Source organism: Aedes albopictus, chromosome 1 (genome assembly GCF_035046485.1).
Source record: "Aedes albopictus strain Foshan chromosome 1, AalbF5, whole genome shotgun sequence".
NCBI classification, from domain to species: domain Eukaryota; kingdom Metazoa; phylum Arthropoda; class Insecta; order Diptera; family Culicidae; genus Aedes; species Aedes albopictus.
In genome coordinates, this window is record NC_085136.1 from 42,272,386 (window position 1) to 42,293,473 (window position 21,088).

At 42.9% G+C, this 21,088-nt stretch overlaps 1 protein-coding gene across 1 annotated transcript; it reads left to right on the plus strand.

Moving 5' to 3' along the window:
* The first annotated feature begins 5,622 nt into the window (after positions 1-5,622).
* On the plus strand, positions 5,623-17,586 carry LOC115256596 (uncharacterized). Its single transcript, XM_029855402.2, has 5 exons — positions 5,623-6,189; positions 6,391-6,533; positions 16,620-17,025; positions 17,092-17,276; positions 17,431-17,586. The coding sequence occupies exons 1-5, from the start codon at positions 5,773-5,775 to the stop codon at positions 17,480-17,482; spliced, it is 1,203 nt and encodes a 400-aa protein (XP_029711262.1). The 5' UTR covers positions 5,623-5,772; the 3' UTR covers positions 17,483-17,586.
* Positions 17,587-21,088: the final 3,502 nt, after the last annotated feature.

The window sequence follows — 21,088 nt, forward strand, 5'->3', positions numbered from 1 at the left end:
CTAGAATAAAGACATTAACTGATACACTGTCATGAAAAAATAGTTATATATATCCCACATTTAGCGTGTAATAGTGCCTTGAACTTTTCGCATTTTTTCCTGCCGCACCCTGTAGATCGTGCAACATAACTCTATATAGCCAAAACAGAAACTTCAATTGCTGTAGATGCTAGATTTCAAACATCATAGTAGTTTGGATAACCCCAGCTGATCTGATGATGTGCATCGAACACTCGGAAGATTTACTGGACATGATAGATTACATATCGTAGCTTTGTAGAATGAAAGAAGTTAACATTACACCCGTAGACTTTAGGATTCAAACTCGCGAACGGTTCGGATGCCCTAGGATATCCAGAAACAATATTCTGCATCATATTCTACCCTTTTTATGCTGTTGAGCACCAAAAATAGAGAAAAACGTAGAAAAAAATTCTATAATAACGCTTGAAAAAATTCCTGCTTTTAAGGTATTATTTGAGAGATTGTCAGCCTGAGGTTGGTAGATCTCTCATATTAGGTAGGTACAAACAAACGCAACTCATCCTTCAACCGATGAAAAATGTATACAAACAATGCCTACCCGACTAGAAGTTTCTAACAAAAATGTAACATCTTTCTAACTAATCATGATATTTATAAGTTATTGTGTTATACTTCTGTTTAAAACATTTGGTGTAACAGAATTATATCACATTATGTTATACATGAGATTGTAATATACTTAAGTTTCGATTATTTGGCATTGGTTATAAAGTTGTATCAAATTATAATACAAACTAGTTATTTTTAAGCTAAGATTTATATCACGTTTTGTTATAATTTTGATCTGTTCATAACACAATAAGTTTTTTTCTTGATTACGTCAGAGTACTTTTTGTTACAATTTTAGTTATTTTAACATCATCCTGCATCTAGTTTATAACATAATAAGTTTTTGAAATTTTTTATAACATCATAACACAATGTGTTACAAATTTTGATATAATTTTCTAGTCGGGTACCCTTCATTAGTAAAAACTCACAAAAAATAGCACAAAACAATCAATGACCCCAAAAGCGTATTATCGCCAAGACCCAGACTCTCTGACTGATGATCCAAAAAGATATCCGTCTTCAGCTAAGTCGCCCAACTGAACAACTCAACAGAAGACAGCTTCTTCAATGCATGCATGCTACAGTAGGTACTCCACCACTTCCGCACTGTTTACCGAAGCAAAATTTGCACTTCACCTCGAATCGGCTCCGTTTAATAGGAAATTGATTTGCTGCTTAGTAATTAGCGTTTACCTTACTGACTGTGACGCCTGGACTGAGTCGCGCTGCGCCGCCGTAGTTGACCACGCAGCCCATTCCTCACACACCTCCTAAGAACTATAACCACCATCGTCGCTGTCGTCACGTTCATGTTTATCTGTACTGGGTACTGGTTACCTACTGGTGCTGTACGCGTTTTTGCCTTTCTCGTACACTAAGTGTACTGGAAAGGCTATATGTTCACTCCAAAAATGACTTTTTGATAGCAGCCCCGGAGGGTCGAGTCGTATATACCAATCAACTCAGCTCGACGAGTTGAGGTGATGTCTGTGTGTGTGTATGTGTGTGTGTGTGTATGTGTGTGCGTGTGTGTGTGTGTATGTGTGAGTGTGTACAAAAAAAACTCACATCACTTTTTGGCAGTAAACCTCAACCGATTTCAATGACCGACGGTTCATTCGACGCGGAATCTGGTCCCATTGTTTCCTATTGAAAATGGTTCGGATCGGTCCAGCCGTTCCGGAGATATGGCAATTAAGGTGTTCCGGAACGGTACCCCAGGAAGGGACCAGATATGAAAATGCATCAAACCTATGCATGCGACACATCAAACCATGGCATTTTCGATAACCTGATGAGCGGTAAGCAGAAAAATAGTCTAAGACCATATCCGAACCGGTATTGTTCCGGAACCGGTTCTGGGTGTCCCGCTGGAAGTGGCCAAATATACAATTGAACCAAACCCATGCATGCGACACACCCAACCACGGCATTTTCGATAACCTGATGAGCGGTAAGCAGGAAAATAGTCTCAGACCTTATCTGAACCGGTAGTGTTCCGGAACCGGTTCTAGGCGACCCGCTGGAAGTGGCCAAATAAACAATTGAACCAAACCCATACATGCGACACATCAAACCACGGCATTTTCGATGACCTGATGTACAATGAGCAGTAAAACCATCTTAGAGCATATCTGAACCGGTAGTGTTCCGGAACCGGTTCTAGGCGTCCCGCTGGAAGTGGCAAAACATACAATTGAACCAGACCCATGCATGCGACACATCAAACCACGGCATTTTCGATAACCTGATGAGCGGTAAGCAGGAAAATAGTCTTAGACCATATCTGAACCGGTAGTGTTCTGGAATCGGTTCTAGGCGTCCCGCTGGAAGTAGCAAAACATACAATTGAACCAAACCCATGCATGCGACACATCAAACCACGGTATTTTCGATTACCTGATGGACAATGAGCAGGAAAATCCTCTCAGACCATATCTGAACCAGTAGTGTTCCGGAACCGGTTCCGGGGTTCCCGCCGAAGTGATAAAATCTGAAAGAGAAACACACCCGTGCATGCGTCACATCAAATAGCGGCTTTATAGATTACCTAATGAACGGCAACCAAGTGTTTCGGAATCGGTTTTGAGTGGCCGGAAGAGGCCAAATGTAAAAGTAATCCAAGTCCAGGCATGTGACACATCAAATCATGGCTTTTGCGATAACCTGATAAACAGTTAGCAAGAAAAGAGCCTTAGATCACACTAGAGACAACTGGTAGTGTTCCGGAATTGGTTCCGAAAGTCCCGTCGAAATTGTCAAACCCTGCATATGACACCTTCAGTTTGCAGCGTTTTTGGTTAACCGATGAACAGTTAACAAGACAATAGGGGAGACTGGGGAGACTTGATCCCTTTTTCTTAATTTGCCTGTAACTTTAAGAAAAAACACAAAACAAGATCCATTTTTCGTACAGAATAGCAGGTAAACATCTATTGCAAGTTTATACAAAACAGAAGGACTTTAAATTATTGTTAAAGTTTTCAAAACTGTATTTTTATGGAGGCATGTCTTATGATGTATTTTTCAAAAATGGGTCAAAATTGATCCCCTTTTGAGCACATGGTTAATTAAAAGGGAAAATAACTCCAGAAGCTTCCTATTCATTTTCTATTCAAGTTTTCTTGCATTTTTGATGCATACGGTGTATTTGAAATTATAAGATTCCCTTAAATTGTTAAGGATATGCCGTATCTTGAAAATGGGGAGACTTGATCCCCCTTTTCATGGTTTGTACAAAAATAATAATTATCTGACACGTTTTATCACTGAATATACTAGAATTCCGAGTAAATAGCGGCTTCCAAATTGAATTTTATTTTTCACATGTATAATGTGTGTGTAATCCTCGAGGGATCAAGTCTCCCCATGTCACTGTTGTATACACTAAGCTACATTAATGGAAATATTTATATAACAGCCTTATTTGAATAAATTCGTTTGATAGTACTTTATTTATACTATGTGCTGTAAAATTTTGACACGATTTGGTTCAATTTTCACAAAGTTATTGAGATTTTTCGGAATCACCTAAAAGATTTCTGGAAGACTGAAAACAAACCAAAAGCCATTAAAAAATAATGCATTAGACAATTAAAATCAATTGTAGCCAAAACAATGTCGTCTGTCCAGATGTCGTTTTGGAAAAAACATGCCAGAGGAAAACTGTTTTTGATTCCGAGAAAATATGGGGGGAACAAGTCTCCCCAGGGATCAAGTCTCCTCAGTCTCCCCTAGTGTCAGACCATATTTAGTTCAGCCGGTAGTTACCCGGAATCAGATCCGGGTAGAAAAATGTAAAATTTAACCAAACCCATGGATGCGGTACATCTCACGACTTATCGACAACCTGATTGAAAAATAGGGTCAGACCCGGTAGTGTTGCGGGTTCAGCTGTGGCTTCGAAAGTAGTTAAAAGTAAAAGTGAATCAAACCCATACATGCGATATATCAAATCGCGGTGATTAGGTAAAGGTGAAAAATTAGCAATAAAATAATCTCAGACCATAATTGGGACAAACGGTAATGTCATGGAATCAGATCCGGGTATCCCACCGGAAATTACCAAATATAAAAATTAACCAAACCCATACATACGACACATCAGATCGCAGAATTTTTAATAATCTAATGAACGGTTAGCAAGAAAATAGCCTTAGATCACATTAGAGACTAACTGTTGTGTAGCAGAACCAACGTTCATGTGAAAAATTAAATCGTGGCTTTGTTTAATGGCCTGATAAACGTTAGGTATGAACAACAGTGAAGAATATGTCCAAGTTCTCATATATGGAAGAGAACAAAATATAGACAAAACTAAAGCGATCTCATCAAATCGTACCATTCCAGATTTCTAAGGTGTAAATTTATAGAAGGATGGGTCAACGTTGAATGCAAAAATAAGAATTTGATCGCGTCAACAGAAGATGGCGGCTGTTTTAAGGAATTTTGAGCTCTAAAATTATGTAAAATAAGTGTATTTGCTATGGGAAATATGTTCGTAGTCCACCAGAGTATCCAAGATAGCGGTCCAAAGTCCAAGATAATGGCCCAGTTTTCAAGTTAGCGCCTATTTTATAGGATTATAAAATTCTTGCATTATGTGCATATTTTGTATGGAAATACGTCCAGAATTCAAAATTTGTAATCAGAAAACCCAAGCTGTGCGCTGTTTCACAAGGTCTGCAATATGACTTTAGTTTGAATGGGGAAGAATGCCGGTGTTCGTCCAAAACAGGTAACCAGAAAATCATAAACGACATGCCAAAATTCAATACGGTGACTATTTTATGTAATTTTAGGTGCAGAGTCCAAAAATGAATACCAGAACATCCAAGATGGTGTCTCAATATTCAAGATGGCGTTTAGTTTAGTTGGGGTAGATATCTGGAGTCAAAAAATGATGACCGGAAAATCTAAAATGACGTTTCGAAATTTTGCAGCTTCATAACACTTGTTTGGTTTGAAATTTGGATCTTTGTCTTATATTTTCTGAATATTGGATGTTATGCTAATATAAAATGTATCCATATTGAGCAGATTTAGCAAGCAGTTTTCATTTTGTATTTATGTCAATGTCATCAACACGTCGCTTGAGTTTTGTTGTAAAGATATTTAAAGCACGAGAAAGGCACCATCACCGCTAGGTGGATTAATTAGGGTTTTTTAGATGTCATAGGGCACTAAACAAAAAATCCAGCCTATTATGGGGTGCTATTGTAAGCTATTTGACCGTTGAAATGCGTATGTGTGAACAAACAAATTGTAGTTCTTGGTTCTTGTTTTTCTGCTGATCGATACCTATACAGTGTCGGACAATAAAAAAGATACAAACGCTTTTTTAACATATCAAAAATGAATCTTTAGATCGCATTAAGGTAAAAAGATTTCCAAAGATTACACATTTTCATTAGACATCAACTTTGGTACATTTGCTCTGTCCGCTACTGTACCTACAAGAGCGCGCGCGCACGTCATGGTAAACTTACTTGCGCCAATCAATTACATGAGAATCCACTGTGTGTCTCTCTATCTGATCCTCGAACGGACACGGTCAGTACGACGGGTTCAGCGGTTCAGATCGGTTCGCAAGTTGGTTGTCCGGTCGTCGTCGTCGTCGTCGTCGATCGACTACAGTAGTTTTGTGCGGGTGGTGCCCCATAGACCTCCGGCGAAATGGCCGCCATCAGTAAGCACTGGAACGAAATCATCCACCCGGGGGTGACCTGCGCCACGCTGTCCCATCCGGGGAAAACGTGCGAGGATCACCTTCGGCACCAGATGCGTGCCACGATCGGGGGCAACCTGAAGTTCTTCGTGCCGATATCGATCGTGCGGTTGTTCATGCTGTGCTACACCCGGAAGACACTGTCGGTGGAGGTGGTACTGCAGGCACTGTTCGAGCTGGTCAGTGAATCCTTCAACGGGTGGGCCGTGTCCAATTGCTGGAGCGCGGGGTTCTGTGCCATGTACCGGTGGTTCGGGTGGATCAACAACTACTCGGTGTCGCTGCCGAGTCTGCCTGGCACCCTGCTGATGTTCCTGATGCCTGCTTACGTCAAGATGAGCCACTCGCGGGCCATCTTCAATGTGGTATGTGCCGTGTGTCTGTGTTCTGTTGTTGGGTAAATAATGGTGGCGAATGGTGACGGTCGGAGGTGTGTAGTGTGTGGTGATGACGAAGATGACTTGCCAGTTCCACAACGCGCTGCCGCAAGCAAGAACCATTGGATTGGGCTTTAATCGTCAGCATGTTTTGGGAATGATCGATTGATTGATGTGCGCTTTTGGAAGTTTTTAGAGTGTTGGATAAAATCGAGAGAACATCCACTGGTGGAGTATGCACGGGAGTCGAAGGTCATCGGGACGGTGTCGTTCATGGCCATCAGTGCCGCTATCGCGTACTACGCGCAGAGGACCAAGGCGATGGAGTTCTGGTGAGTTCAAAAACAGGTGATTTGGGATCTAAGAGAGGTATTTAGTAAATTTGAGAGAATCTGGTTTGTCTTAAATACGATAGTGATATAACTATTGAAGATTCTTTGCTATGTGATCTTGTAATGGAAACAATCCAAACTTCAAAAAAGAAAAATTCGTTTGAGCCTCGATGTAATTTTGTTCTCAGCTTAGTATTCTAAGATGAGCATACTCGCCCACTTGATTTGCCCATCATAAACATATATGTACGTCCTTATGACAACTTTAGGTTGATGTCGATCTATTATTGCAAATATGTATTTGTCAATAAACTCCTATTTAGTAGCTTTTTTTGTGTAAAATATAATTTCAACAGTCAACAGTAAAATGGTAGATCTCTAGTTATTCATTTTTTCTCTGGTGAACAACAAAAAGTTTATTTTTACTTTGCCTCGCCGCTACATTTGTTTTCAAAGAAGACAGCACGTAACTATTAATCAACCCAAATTTAAGTTTTTTTTTCAAATTTCACCCATTGGATGCCTTATTTGACGGAATTTGGGTCAAATCATATTAACTCAAATTTAGCTCCTTCCCCGGAGCTGCATCGTATGTGTCGGTGCTTCTCTCTTTGTTTCGACAGCATTCGTGTGGGGCGAAGAAAAAAAAAAGCAACCCAGTGTTGAGCAAAAACTAAAGGCTGTTAAGCCAAATTTGAGTTTTAAAATTCGTTGACTGGGTTAAAATATTTTTCAATTAAGGAGAAACTTCAAAGAATACCAATATGGCTGCCACAATGGCCGACTTGGACCCCTACTCACGTTTTCAAGAGCACAAATCTTAAAAAATCGTAAACAAATGCGCTCGATTTGGAAAAGCTGCTTCTTTTTGCAAGTGAGCAAAGCCAGGATAATCAAGTGCGGCTTGATTCGATGCTTCGTTCGTCAGATTTGTGCCTCTAAAGTTTGTATGCAAAATTGCAATGGGATTTCTTGACGTTTCACCTTAAGCACGCAGTAGATCAATCGAGCATGGTATGTACCTTCAAACTCTCCTGTTTTTCCATACCGCGCTTTGAACGGAGTTTTCTATGTCAGAAAAGCATTTTCATGAAAAGCGCTACAACAAAAGTTTTTGCACATTTACTAATGATAGTGCAATAAAAAGATAATAGTTATTTATGTAACAAGTTGCAAAAAATTGTTTTTTTTTTTTTTTTTAGCACGAGTCGTACGTTTATCCAACGAGGCTTGCCACATGTCCTTCTAATTCAGTGATTTGCCAGGGATTGTTGGAATGGCCATATGATTCCGGAGTTATTCCGGAATCAAAATGGGTCATTGGAATTGGCCATATTGGAAAAAGTGAATTTTCGATATGAGAACAGTTTTATTTTCAGACATGAGTGAACTAGAATAATGAAAAAATATGTTTGAAAGCCGACCAGTAAGTGCCTTGGAACCAGTTTTACGGAGGTTCCGGGGAACCGGTTCCGAGAACAATTTTTGAATATGATTCAATACCACCATGCGACACCTCAAAATTCGTGATTTTTCAGGATATATTATTCTGAGCTGTTTTTGTGTTATACGAAATACTTTTGGCCATTTTGTAACCGATATGCGGATTCGGTTCCGGTGATTCTGGAGTCTATTTTTCGAAGATGAATGAACACCATCATGCGACATATCAAACTTCATGATTTTGAAAGTTATTGCATATTATCACGGTGATTGGTCACTTACAATACATTTGGAAGTGTAGAATTAGCTATAAGTTAAAATACACATAAATATAAAAAAAAATACATTTGACCATTTTGGAATCGGTTTGCCGATTTTCCGGAATCCTGTTCCGGGCCCAAATTTTGATAATAATTCAATACAGTCCTGGAAAAGAAACACAGGAATTTTTAGAGAAACCTCTTCAAGAATGCCTGGAGCATTCCAAGGAAAAAATCGTTGAAAAAATACCTGGAAGAATACCTCGAGAAGTTCCTAGAAAAATTGGTAGCGATATTCTGAAGGAATCCACAAAAAAGCCCTGAAGCAGCCGCAGGAGGAACTCCTAAAAAATCTCAGGAAGATTTCTTGGAAAAAATCCAGCAAGATTGCCAGGATAAATTCCTAAAAGAGTCATTAAAATAGTTCCTGATGTGAAATATTTAGCATGTCTGGAGGAAAAAAATGCTAGAAAAACCGCAGGAGGAGTTGTTTGAGTAATCCTTTGAGGAAGACCAAGAGGAGTTTCTGCAGGGATTCCAAGAGGATTTTCTTGGAGAAATCTCTGGAAAAACAATCGAAGGAATTTCTGCAGAATTCCAGGAAGATTATTATTATTATTATTAGCTTTATTAGGGAGATTTTCAGCCCGAGGCTGGTTCATCTCCCCCAGGAAGATTGCCTGGAAGAATCCCAGCAAAAAATCCAAGTGAAATCTCTGGATGGAGAAAAATCCCTAGCAAAATTTTTGAAGTATCACAGTTAGAATTTCTGGAGGAGTCCTAGTAAGAATACTGAAAAAAAAACCGCAGGAAGAATTACTTGTGGAATTTCTGCTTGAATTTCAGGAGGAAGTTCATGAGGAGCTTTTGGAGGAATCACATGAGAAATTACTGGTGGAATCAATGGATAAAATTTTAAAAGGAATTCTTAGAGGAATCACCGGAGGAGCTTCTGAAATAATGTCCAAAATATTGCCAGCAAAAACTCCTGAAGAAATCCCACGAGAAATCTCTAGAGAAATCCTTGCAAGAACTCCTGAAGGAATTATAGTAAGAATTTCATTAACGACGTTCTTTATTTGCCCGACGTTTCGACACGAGGTTCGTCAGGCAAATAAAGAACGTCGTTTGTTCAATAAATGACTGCATAGCCAAACACAATCCATTTCACCATACAGTTGATGTATCATCAGTTTGAGTAAGAACTTCTTGAGAAGTCCTAGGAGGAAATGCTGTTAGAACCAATTGCTTGACGGATCCCATCTGAAATACCTGAATAACATTTCAGAAGATGTTCCTGGAGGAATCGCCGGGGGAATTTCTGGAATAGTCCATGGAAGATTGTCTTGAGGAATTTCTTGAATAATTCCTTGAATTTTGAGAGGTTTCATAGAAGGAATGTCTATAGAAATCCTAGTAAGAATTGCTGGAAGAATCTCTACATGAGTTATTGGAGGGACCCCATCAAGCATGCCGGGGAAATCCTAAGAGAAATTCTCTGAATAAATACCTGAAGGAATAAGGAATAATAATAATAAGAATTGGTAGAGATATTCTGGAGGAAAGCATGAAGGAGTTCCTGATAGAATCGCAGGAGGTATTTCTGGAGGAGTCTCTGGAAGATTTCCTGAAAGTATTTTGCCCAGATAACGCACAGTCCTATACGATGTTGCATAGGATGCTAAAGTGGAGGCCATCGCCTCCACGTTTGCGTCCTATGCAGCATCATATCTGATCGTGTGTTTGCTGCGTGGTAACGGAAGGACTAGTCATATCTTGGCCTAAGGCGCTTGAGCCAAGCTATTTAGCACTGTACTTGGAGTAAATGCCAATGCAGAACCCGTAGCTTCCGGGAATGAAAGCACACCCATATGGAGACACGAGCTAGACGAAATAGAAGAATGCGATCGCCCGAGGAGGGAGCCCCTACTGGAGCTGGTCCTGGAACGGGGCAACGGGGGACAGAGCGAGCGACCAACGGCTGGAAGAGGAAGTGGTGCAAGAGCGGCCTTCCAGTCAACGGGCACAGCCCGTACCACGAACGCAGAGCAGAAACGGCAGTAATAGCAATCACCAAGGCCATGCTGCACCTGCCAATGTTGCTGTGGCTGATCGACGTCAGTCACTCACGTTAGAAGCGGCCGACGGCAGCGGATCATGTAGACGAGGGAGATGAATATGTACGTGATTCGCTGCTATTTTGTCTGCACGAGGATGGATACGGACATGTCCGGCAGATCAGGGATGCTGGAAATGTTCAACGACAGATTCCCTCGCTTTGAGAACCAGCTTGACTTGAACAAGCTGTACACACGACAGCGAGCAATTATGTATCATAATATGCACAGCTGCAGAAGTGGAGTGCATCAAGCTGGAAGCGCAGAGGGAATTGGGAGAGGAGAGGACAAGATCGAGCGATATGTCGAGAAGGAGTTCAGATGGACTGGATGCATCGAACGCGAGTGAGAGTCGTGATTCGACTGCACCCACTGCTCCAGGACCAACAGCGGATAAACAACGACAGTCCGTGGGACAGACCCCATGTCCCGGCACCGAATACCAAAGCTGCGGAATTCCTATCGGTTAACAAGTGCAGTAAGCATCCTAAACCAGGATATTTTACCACAGTACTTGGAGGCCGTACAGAACTTCGACGATCTGCAGTTTACGGTGTATTCAGCTGCGGTGGCTGTTGTCAAGACGCTGGGATTACGAACGCGCCCGCAAGGAGACGGTGAAGGTCGCACACGCCCCAGCACACAAAAACCCGCGTGGATGCGACGTTTGGAGAACCGGATCGCTACATTGCGGACCAAGATTGGTCGATTAACACAGTACAAACAGGGGAATCGATCAACGAGGCTAGTTCGTTATGTTGCTGAAATTGTGAAGCCCGCAAAACTCCGAGATCTCACAGAAGTCAACATTACGGAGATCCTCGACACCCATGTACAGCGGTTGAGTGCTCTTGCGAAACGATTGCGGCGTTTTGGAAAATGTTCGAAGCGGAAAGAACAAAACCGGATGTTCAACATTGACGAAAGGGAGTTCTACAACTGCATCCGAAACGACAAGCCTGATTATGAACAGGGCCTTCCGGAGATTGGCGACGTCACACAGTTCTGGGTCAATCTATGGGAGAACCCTGTCCAGCACAGCGACGATGGGATGTGGTTATCAGAAGAAAAGCGACTGTGTAATGAAATTGGAGACATGACCGCGGTCGTAGTAACCACCCAGGATATACGTGAGGCTACCCGGTATACCAGAAATTGGGCTGCACCAGGACCCGATTTCGTGCACAATTTTTGGTATAAAAAACTCACGACGATTCACGGGCGGATGGCGGAATGCTTCAACATGGTGCTAGAAGACCCCATGCAGCTACCAGAGTTCATTACCAGGGGTATTACTTATCTTCTGCCGAAGGACCAACACACAGCTGACCCAGCAAAGTACAGACCAATAACGTGCCTTTCAAGTCTGTACAAAGTGCTTTCGTCGGTAATAGCGAGGAGGATACAAGCCCACTGCGATGCCAACAACGTGATGACCGAGAAACAAAAAGGGTGTCACAAAAACACGCAAGGCTGCAAAGACCAGGTCATCATAGACGCAGTCATTGTGGGTAAAGCCACCGAAAAGCAGAGGAACCTGAACATGGCGTACATCGACTACAAGAAGGCGTACGACTCAGTACCGCACTTGTACCTTCTTAAGGTACTGCAGTTGTACAAAGTAGACGGGAACGTCATCAGGCTGATGCAACACGCTATGGGGATGTGGAGCACGTCCCTACAAATTACCGACGGAACAGCTGTGTTGTGGTCCAGAACTCTCAGCATCAGGAGGGGGATATTTCAAGGCGATACCTTTAGTTCGCTATGGTTGTGCCTTGTGATGAACCCCCTCATCAGAGCACTCAACCAATGCAACTATAGCTACCAACTGAAAAGTGGGGGAAGGAGTACAAGAATAACCCACAACTTCTTTATGGATGACCTGAAGCTGTTTGCGGAATCAGTACAGAGGCTGCATCAACTGTTGCAGCTTGTGACGGTGTTCAGCAACGATATCCGGATGGATTTTGGAATTGACAAATGTCGGTCAGTCCATCTTCGCCGGGGTCAAGTAGTGGACGCCAGCTGTTTCCGCGTCAACGAACAGGAGGAGATTCGGAATAAGGTTGAAGGCGAAGCGTACAAATACCTCGGCTTCCTGCAACTGAGGGGTATTCGCCACACAGCGATCAAGAAGGAACTGCAGGACAAGTTCTTGCATCGTGTCAACTGTGTTCTGAGGAGCTTTCTGTCAGCTGGCAACAAGGTGAAGGCGATCACCTGTTGACCTACAGCTTTGGGGTGGTAAAGTGGACCAAAATTGACCTCGAGGCGTTAGAACGAGCAGTACGAGTGGCGTTCACCAAGCGCCGCATGCGCCATCCAAAGTCGTCCATCGAGAGAGTCACCCTACCACGCGCAGTAGGAGGAAGAGGCGTCACCAATATCCAAGCACTATGTGTCTTCCAGATTCAGCAGTTGCGAGCATATTTCATAGAAAGCCAGAACCGTCATGAAATGTATCGCACTGTATGTGAAGCTGACCACGGTTACAGCGCCCTGCATCTGGCGCAGGAGGATTACCAGCTGAACTGCACATCAAGACATCAAGACCGTTGACGAGATGATCGTAGCGTGGAAGCAAAAGGAGTTGCATGGGACGCACCCCCATCAACTGGAGCTCGAGCACATCGATAAGGCGGCGTTGAACGCGTGGCTGGTGCGGGGTGACCTCTTCTTGGAAACAGAAGGTTTCATGGTAGCCATCCAGGACCGGGTAAATTGCGACGAAAAACTATCGGCGGTACATATTGCACGAAGACGTGGAGGACCGCTGCAGGAAGTGCAATTCAGTAGGAGAAACGATCGAGCATGTCGTTGCAGGCTGTGCAGTGTTAGCTGGATCTGCCTACCTCGATCGTCACAACGAAGTTGCCAAGATTGTGCACCAACAGCTTGCTTTAAAGCACAACTTGGTCGACAGATTTGTACCCTGTACTGGGATCGCGAGATCATTACGGACGTCCTCATTCGTGCCAACCGGCCCGACATTGTGGTTTACGACAAAAGGATGAAGCGGGTAACCCTCATCGACATCGCTGTACCGTTAGACCATAATGTCCAATCAACGTTCTCCGGCAAAATAACCAAGTACCACGACCTAGCGGAGGAGTTGAAGCAGATGTTGCACTTGGAGGACGTCCGTATATTTCCGGTTGTCCTCTCGGCAACCGGAGTTGTCCCTAAATCTCTCCTAAGGTCCCTAGACGAGCTGGAATTGAAGAAGGACCTGAACAGCATCCTGAGAGCGGTCATTCTTAGAACCTGTAGTACAGTTAGGCGGTTCCTGAATCACCACAACTGGCATCCGAAGCAGACTCATTAGGATAAGCTTAACAAACCGGCTAATGAGATCCACAGAGCCATTCCGATTGCCCGGGGTAGGTGAAAGTTTCCAGCAATTTTTGCTGAGAAGTGCCAAAACTCTTTAATAATAATAATAATAATAATAATAATAATAATAATAATAATAATAATAATAATAACAATAAGAGCTTCTATTCCTCCGGAAATGCTTCTCGTTAAACTTTTCGAAACATAATTTGTTCGGTATGTTGTTAGGAAACCATGTCCCGAAAAATCTTCTCTTTTAGTCTGTAGGAGTTTCATCAGCTTTATCCAATACGCTGTGCGCCGAATGAGATCTGTAAATGATCCAAATTTTTTTAGATAGAAATGGTTGAACTCGGCAACTGTTGACATCGTACATGCAACCACCGTGTTCATCTCCTTTTTCGTAGTGTTCTGTAATCTCTCCTGGCAATGTTTCTTCTCTTTTCTTCAGTCAATTTGAACCTTCCCGCCATAGTTCGTTATAAAGAATACCTATCTTCGGGAGAAACTCCTCGGGATACAAGGTCTACCGAGTTGTCTACGCCAGCCACGTGTCTCCAATGTCATGCATCGGTTAGGTTTTGGATCTTCGGCCACTCTGTTTGCCACAAATATTGTGGGAGATGCTGCAATCCACCGAAGAACAAGCGTTGAGCCCGTCCAGAAGTAGGTTGGAACCGACATTCTCGTCCAATCTCTGGCCTTCTCGTATATGTGAGACGAGAAGTACACCGCATAATTCAATCGAAATGAAAGCAGCCGTACCTGAAATAATCCATTTTTTTTTATTATAGGGGTTTGATCCAATTGAATCTTGGCTTCTGATGTATAAACGCAACCACGCACCAGTGTTCCACGCAGGCTGTACAATCAGCTCATCACACAACTCTCAGCTAGCGGTCTTTGTCATCGATTAACTCCTGGAAGTAGAAGTAGGAACTTATGAGGACAAAGAGTTGGACGCTCCTTGCCTGCTCACCATTTTGCAGCCCAGGCATAGAAGGAGCTTTTAATAATGCCTCCTATTTGTCTATAAAGCGTAACATGGAGAATAAAAACTTGGAACAACGTATCACATATTGAAGTGAATTCATGCTGTGCTTGCAAAAAGATAAATCACTTCTGACGTGGAAAGTTCTCCTGTAACAGTAAGGGTAACAAAGGGTTCAGAGTTATCTATTATTTCTATAACACGGGACGTAAATTCTCGGAACATCTGTTTGGCTGGCAAAGATTTCTCAATAGTAGTTGCTTGCAACCCAGTGATATCTGATCCGCAGAACATGGGTTTCATACATGCACCTGTCTGGGAGACGACACGTCGTAACAAAAAGTACACCAGGTCAAAAATGCCGGGTGAAACAGCAGCGGCTTAATGCTGTGATATCTAATCATGATGAACAATTTGAATGTCTTAACACATTGTTTTTGAATCAAATAATCTTTTGACAAAAATAATTATTCTTTAAATTATATTGATATCTTTTTTTTTAAACTTTGCGTTTCATTTTGCTCCACCCATTCCTATTTGCCCCGGTGTAGGGGAAAGTGGGGCAATATGCCATTTTTCAAACTTTCATCGTTTTCAGTGACATATAGCCTCATTTGTTAGGCTTTCAAAGTAGTAACAGCAACTAGACAATATTTGCGCGATGCTTCAACAAAATTATTCACTAAATTAATACATTTTCATCGATTTTTTGCGACTTCAAAAACTGGTTCGTAAAACAGAAGTGGTGCAAAAAGCCCATCTGCCATGGGGTAAGATGCCACTTCATGAAAACATTCAAAAATTACGTCCATCAGTTTTCTGGCATTTTCGACTTACTTTCACCCCTCTGTCACGTTTTTTCGTATACTCAATACAAGGAGTGTCACCCCCTTCCCCGCTAAACGATGGTCGTCATATTTGAATTACCCTTAACATGGATAGCGTAGACTTTAACAACCATGCGCCTCCATGGGTGCCTCAATCTACTTGGAAACTCTTGGCTGGTAATAAAATCACCCGAAAACCTTAATTGCAAGCACGAAAAACCGGAAGTTGCCTATTTTCATTGGGAAATCAAACGATTTTCCGTGGGTTTGGCGGCCTACCCGACTAGAAAAATATATCAAGTTTATAACACATTGTGTTTGATGTTATGAAATTTTTCCATAACTCATTATGTTATAAACTAGATGCAGGATGATGTTAAAATAACTAAAATCGTAACAAAAAGTACACCGGTCTAATCAAAATAATAACCTATTTTGTTATAATCAGATCAACATTCCAACACAATATGATATAAATTTTAGCTTCAAGAAAACTAGTTTCTATCATATTTTGATACAATTGTGTAAAATGATGTTCTGAATGTCAAGGAATCAAAACTAAATTATTTCACAATGAGTTATTGAACAACATTTATAACACAATATGATACAATTGAGTTATAATATTTTTAAACACCAAAGATGTTAAACATGATTATATCACAATGAGTTATACATATCATGGTTTGTTATAATTATGTTATATTTTTGTTAGAATCTTCTAGTCGGGTAGCTTCTAGAAGAATGTTTAATGCAAACATATCTTGACACCATTCACCTATAGCAATGATCAAGTCCCATTCAGGAATGATTTTATGCGTTTGGCCATTTTACCCCATCTTGGCATTTTGGGCTCTGTTCCCCTACCTTAAACTGATTACTTGACACCTGGTATGGGATGGGATTGGTGTTAAACACCCTTATTACCGACGCTCCATACACTAGGCGCCCCTCCGCCTTTTGCCGAAATTGAAAAAAAAAACCCTCCCTTGGCACCACTTCTGTACACGGGCCTGTTGTTACTAGTGATTGGCATTCAAATTATTTGTAGAACCATTTCAACATTTTTTAAGGAGCTCAATAAATCCAATTTATGTTCCCTTCCCTTCAAGGTTCTTCGCTCCGCTGAAGAAAAACCTCAACCCCCAGTCGGAACAGGACCGTAAGCCCTGCTATCACCGCCACGCCTGCCAAAGCTACATCCTCGAGGGTATGCGAACCTGCTTCACGTTCGGCCTACTGCTGGAACTGATCCGGAAGCTGATCAATGTCGCCCCAAGACTGAGCAAGGAACCTGTGGATGCCATACTGGAAGCATTGGCCCGACTCCGGCTGAGGTTCGTCGCTTTCCTCACGCTATACAATGGACTGTTCCGATTGACAACGTGTGCACTGGCTCGCCATAGGGGAGAAGTGGTCCAGAGCGATAGCACTCTGGCGGGTTGTGTCAGTGGGCTGAGTTATGCGCTGTCACCAAACTATAACATATTCAATCTGGGCGTGGCAGCTGTCATACAGGTTGGTGAAATTTCAGTAACAGAATTAAAGAGGCGGGAACTGACTTTGATTATGATTATCTTTTAGAATGCTTGGAACTACCTCGTCGAAAAGTACGCCAAAGTGAATTGGCTGCAGCAGTTTAACAAACTTTCCTTCAGTTCGGTCGTGTGGGTGTTTCTGATGAACTACAACATGTACGCCCGGGCCTACTATCCCTACGCTATGTCGAAGTTCGCGATGAAATTCACCGATATCTGTTCCGGATCACAGTGAGTATCCTACAAGTGTGAGGAAAGGTATAACCCAAGTAACAGAACTAGCTGAATAATAGTTTCTTAAGCTAAAGTTTGCTTAAGAACTGTTCCTTTCCCTTAGAGCTAAAATGTTTGTTGGGAATGTTCCTAATGTTTTCTTTATTTTCAGAGCACAAATCGCTGCCGAATGTCTGGGAAAGGTTGCCATGGGGTTCAGTTGAGAAGCTGAGAAATTAGTTTCCAGCTTATGCCTAAATTTTGTTAACTATTTGTGGTTGTGATAGTTTATATATGGGTCAATTATTATGTAATAAACAAAAAAAAATTGAAATTAAACTACTGGAATGCTTATTTGCTTCGAACAGATATAATTTAGGAGCAGGGATGGAAAATGTCACAAAAAAAGTAATTCGTAATTTGCTAATTTCACAGCACTTGGAGGAAATGTAAATCGACGACATCATAGATTATCCATATCTAATCAGCATTATCATCAGCAATTTACACAGAAAGTGGTGTAAATTGAAAAATGTCGTGACATTTTTATCATGAAATTCCGTTACATTTTCCATCACTGTCTAGTAGTTATTGCATCGCTATCCGTTAAAATCCTTACCAGCTGCTTTGTTGGTTTTGAGCTGGTGAATAGCATCCTTAACTTCCCTCAGCGTGGGAGTTGGTTCATTTCCATCCTCCGCTGCACTGGCGTCGTCGCTCCTTCCGTTGCCGTGGGCTCCCGTGCCTACGTTCTCCACGCCGTTCAGGTGCTGATCGAAGTGCTGCTTCCACCTTTCGATCACCTCACGTCCGTCCGTCAAGAGGCCTCCGTCTTTATCCTTGCATATTTCGGCTCGCGGCACGAAGCCGTTGCGGGATGCGTTGAGCTTCTGATAGAACTTCCGTGTTTCTTGGGAACGGCACAGCAGTTCCATTTCTTCACACTTCGCTTCTTCCAGGCGGCGCTTTTTCTCCCGAAAGAGGCGGGTCTGCTGTTTCCGCTTCTGTTTATAACGTTCCACGTTCTGTCGAGTCCCTTGCTGCAGCATTACCGCCCTCGCTGCATTCTTCTCCTCCAAAACCGTACTGCACACTTCGTCGAACCATTCGTTCCGTCGATTCCGTTCCACGTACCCGATGGTGATCTCGGCTGCGTCGTTGATGGCACCTTTAGTTGTAGTCCAGCAGTCCTCTAGAGGGGCCTCATCGAGCTTGCCCTCGTCTGGCAACGCTGCCTCGAGATTCTGCGCGTATGCTGAGGCGACATCCGATTGCTTCAGTCGCTCTAGATTGTACCGTGGCGGTCGTCGGTACTGTACATTGTTGATGACGGAGAGTTTTGGGCGCAGTTTGACCCTCACCAGATAGTGGTCGGAGTCGACGTTGGCGCCACGATAGGTCCTGACGTCGATAATGTCGGAGAAATGCCGTCCGTCAATCAAACGTGGTCGATTTGAGATTCCGTCTGCTGTGGTGATCTCCAGGTGTAACGATAATGGAGGCTGTGTTGGAAAATGTGCTACGTATGGCCATATTTTTGGAGGCGGCGAAATCAATGAGTCGTAGGCCATTTTCGTTCGTCTGCTGGTGGGCGCTGAACTTACCAATCGTCGGTCTGAATTCCTCTTCCTGGCCTACCTGAGCGTTCAAATATCCTATGATGATCTTGACGTCGTTGCTTGGGCAGCGATCGTACTCGCGTTCGAGCTGCGCGTTAAATGCGTTCTTGTCATCATCAGCACTTCCGGAGTGTGAGCTGTGCACGTTTATCATGCTGAACTTGAAGAATCGGTCCTTGATCCTCAACCTGCACATTCTTTCGTCACCCATCACTATGAAAGCTGTTCCCAGCTCGCGTGTGTTGCCGCAGCTCTGGTAGATGGTATGATTACCTCTAAACGTTCGCACCATGGATCCTGTCCAACACACCTCCTGCAGCGCTACGATGCCGAACCCGCGGTCCTTCAGTAGATCGGCGAGTATGCGGGTGCTCCCAATGAAGTTGAGCGATCGGCAGTTCCACGTACCGAGTTTCCAATCGCAAGTCCTTTTTGTTCGCTGGGGTCGTTGCCGTTGGTCTCGATTCGTATTATTCTGGATTTTCCGCTACAATGGTTTTTTACGGCTGGCTCGTAGGGCCTGACACCAACCGCCTACTTTCCGGAGGACCATAGTGCACAGTTGAGCTTTGAGTCCTTCCCTGGCACTCGGACGTAGATCAGCCGCCCCTAACATGGGGATCAGACGCTGTTGTGAGCCGCTCCTCCTGGAGAACAGACGCTCAGGTTTGCCGAAGCAAACCTCCCCCCCCCCCTTCCCTGTCAGCCAACGACCAAAGTTACCACCGGGGTTGGTTACCCGATCTTCCCTAAGGTTGCTCATAGTTTCCGGCCGGTACCACGTGGAGGTAGGGATAGGAGTTGCTGGGCAGAGGCTAGTGGATCACAATGGGATCTGAATTGCACAGCATACCCAGCCTTTACCGTGCGAGATCCTTGTTTAGAAAACGGATGTCGACCATGTTTGCCCATTGGACATATCTTGCAATCAGCCATGCTACCTCCAACGATGTAACTAGTCCTTTGGCCAGGGGGCGTTATGCATATGACAGAACAACTAATCCCCTTGATAAAAACATTTTGGTTTTAAAAATCCACCCTCTGCGTCAAAAGCTATAGGCAATACTATACAAAAAAGTTGTCCACATCCTTTCAGGGTTAATTTTTGTCAAGAAGCTCTTAGAATCTCAAATGTCATTTAAAGACATTATAGGAATATTCCAGGGCAGCCAAACTATGTAGCTTGCAGTTTAGAACTTATTTATTTATTTTTACCATTAAAATTGCCCCTTCATTGCTACCATTAAGCTGTCAACTTCAAATGGCATCAGGTATCAGGTATCAGAAGGCCGGCTCCAGAGGCACGTTATCCTCCATTTGGGACATTTGTGCCATCGCCATACATATGAGCCTATTTCATCATTTACCTGAGGGAGAATGGGACAAGGGATGGGAATTGGGAAAGGGAAAGGTGATGAAATAGGAAGGGGTGCCCTAGAAGAGGGAATGAGCGCATAAGCGCAACGAGAGCTCATAGCTCATACCACAACGGGGTTAATCAGTGCCCTGAAAAGGACACTGTAAAACGCATAAGCGTAAAAAGAGCCTATAGCTCATTGGAGGTAGCTTGCGACGTCATGCGACTTTCAATATGACATAGAAAGGCACGTCATCAAAAGCATCCTCAATATTCAAGAAATCATCCAAGCAAAAACTACGTTTGAGCGAGTGCTCTCTTGAAAACGTATACAACTTTATGTAAAAGAGTCACTGTGGACATCCCAAATTGGGAGACATGCGAGTTCACATGAACAGGCATGTTAGCCAGACGAATATCACAGATGTGATAATCGACAATGCGTTTAGAGCATTTCAGAAAGAACGACGTAACCAGATAAATCTGGAACTTATTCCTTCTTAAATACCCAATAGAAAACTACAAGAGTTCAAAACATGTTTGAAAAACTCAAATCCCTCTGGAGAAAAATAGGATAAAGCCCCATTTGCTCCAGGAGATTTGAAGTAAGCAGAGCTTTTTAGTGCTCACTAAATCGATTCTATAGCTACAATCCTCGGGGTAGAAGCTAAAGATTCGTAGCTATACAAAATACTGGTTTATCCGAAGATATTTAGAACTTGAACAGGTCCGAGTTCCATTCAGGAATACCTCTTGCGGTCCGCACAGACCGCAGAGGACAAGCTTCTTTCAAAGCAGTAGCTATGGTATACCACAATGAAGGGCGTTGTAATAACAAAACCATAATGAAACTC

Coding starts and splice junctions, on each gene's coding strand:
- LOC115256596 (XM_029855402.2), top strand. CDS start 5,773: ATGGCCGCCATCAGTAAGCACTGGAACGAAATCATCCACCCGGGGGTG. Junction 6,190..6,390: donor CGCGGGCCATCTTCAATGTG/GTATGTGCCGTG, acceptor CGCTTTTGGAAG/TTTTTAGAGTGTTGGATAAA. Junction 17,277..17,430: donor GATATCTGTTCCGGATCACA/GTGAGTATCCTA, acceptor CTTTATTTTCAG/AGCACAAATCGCTGCCGAAT.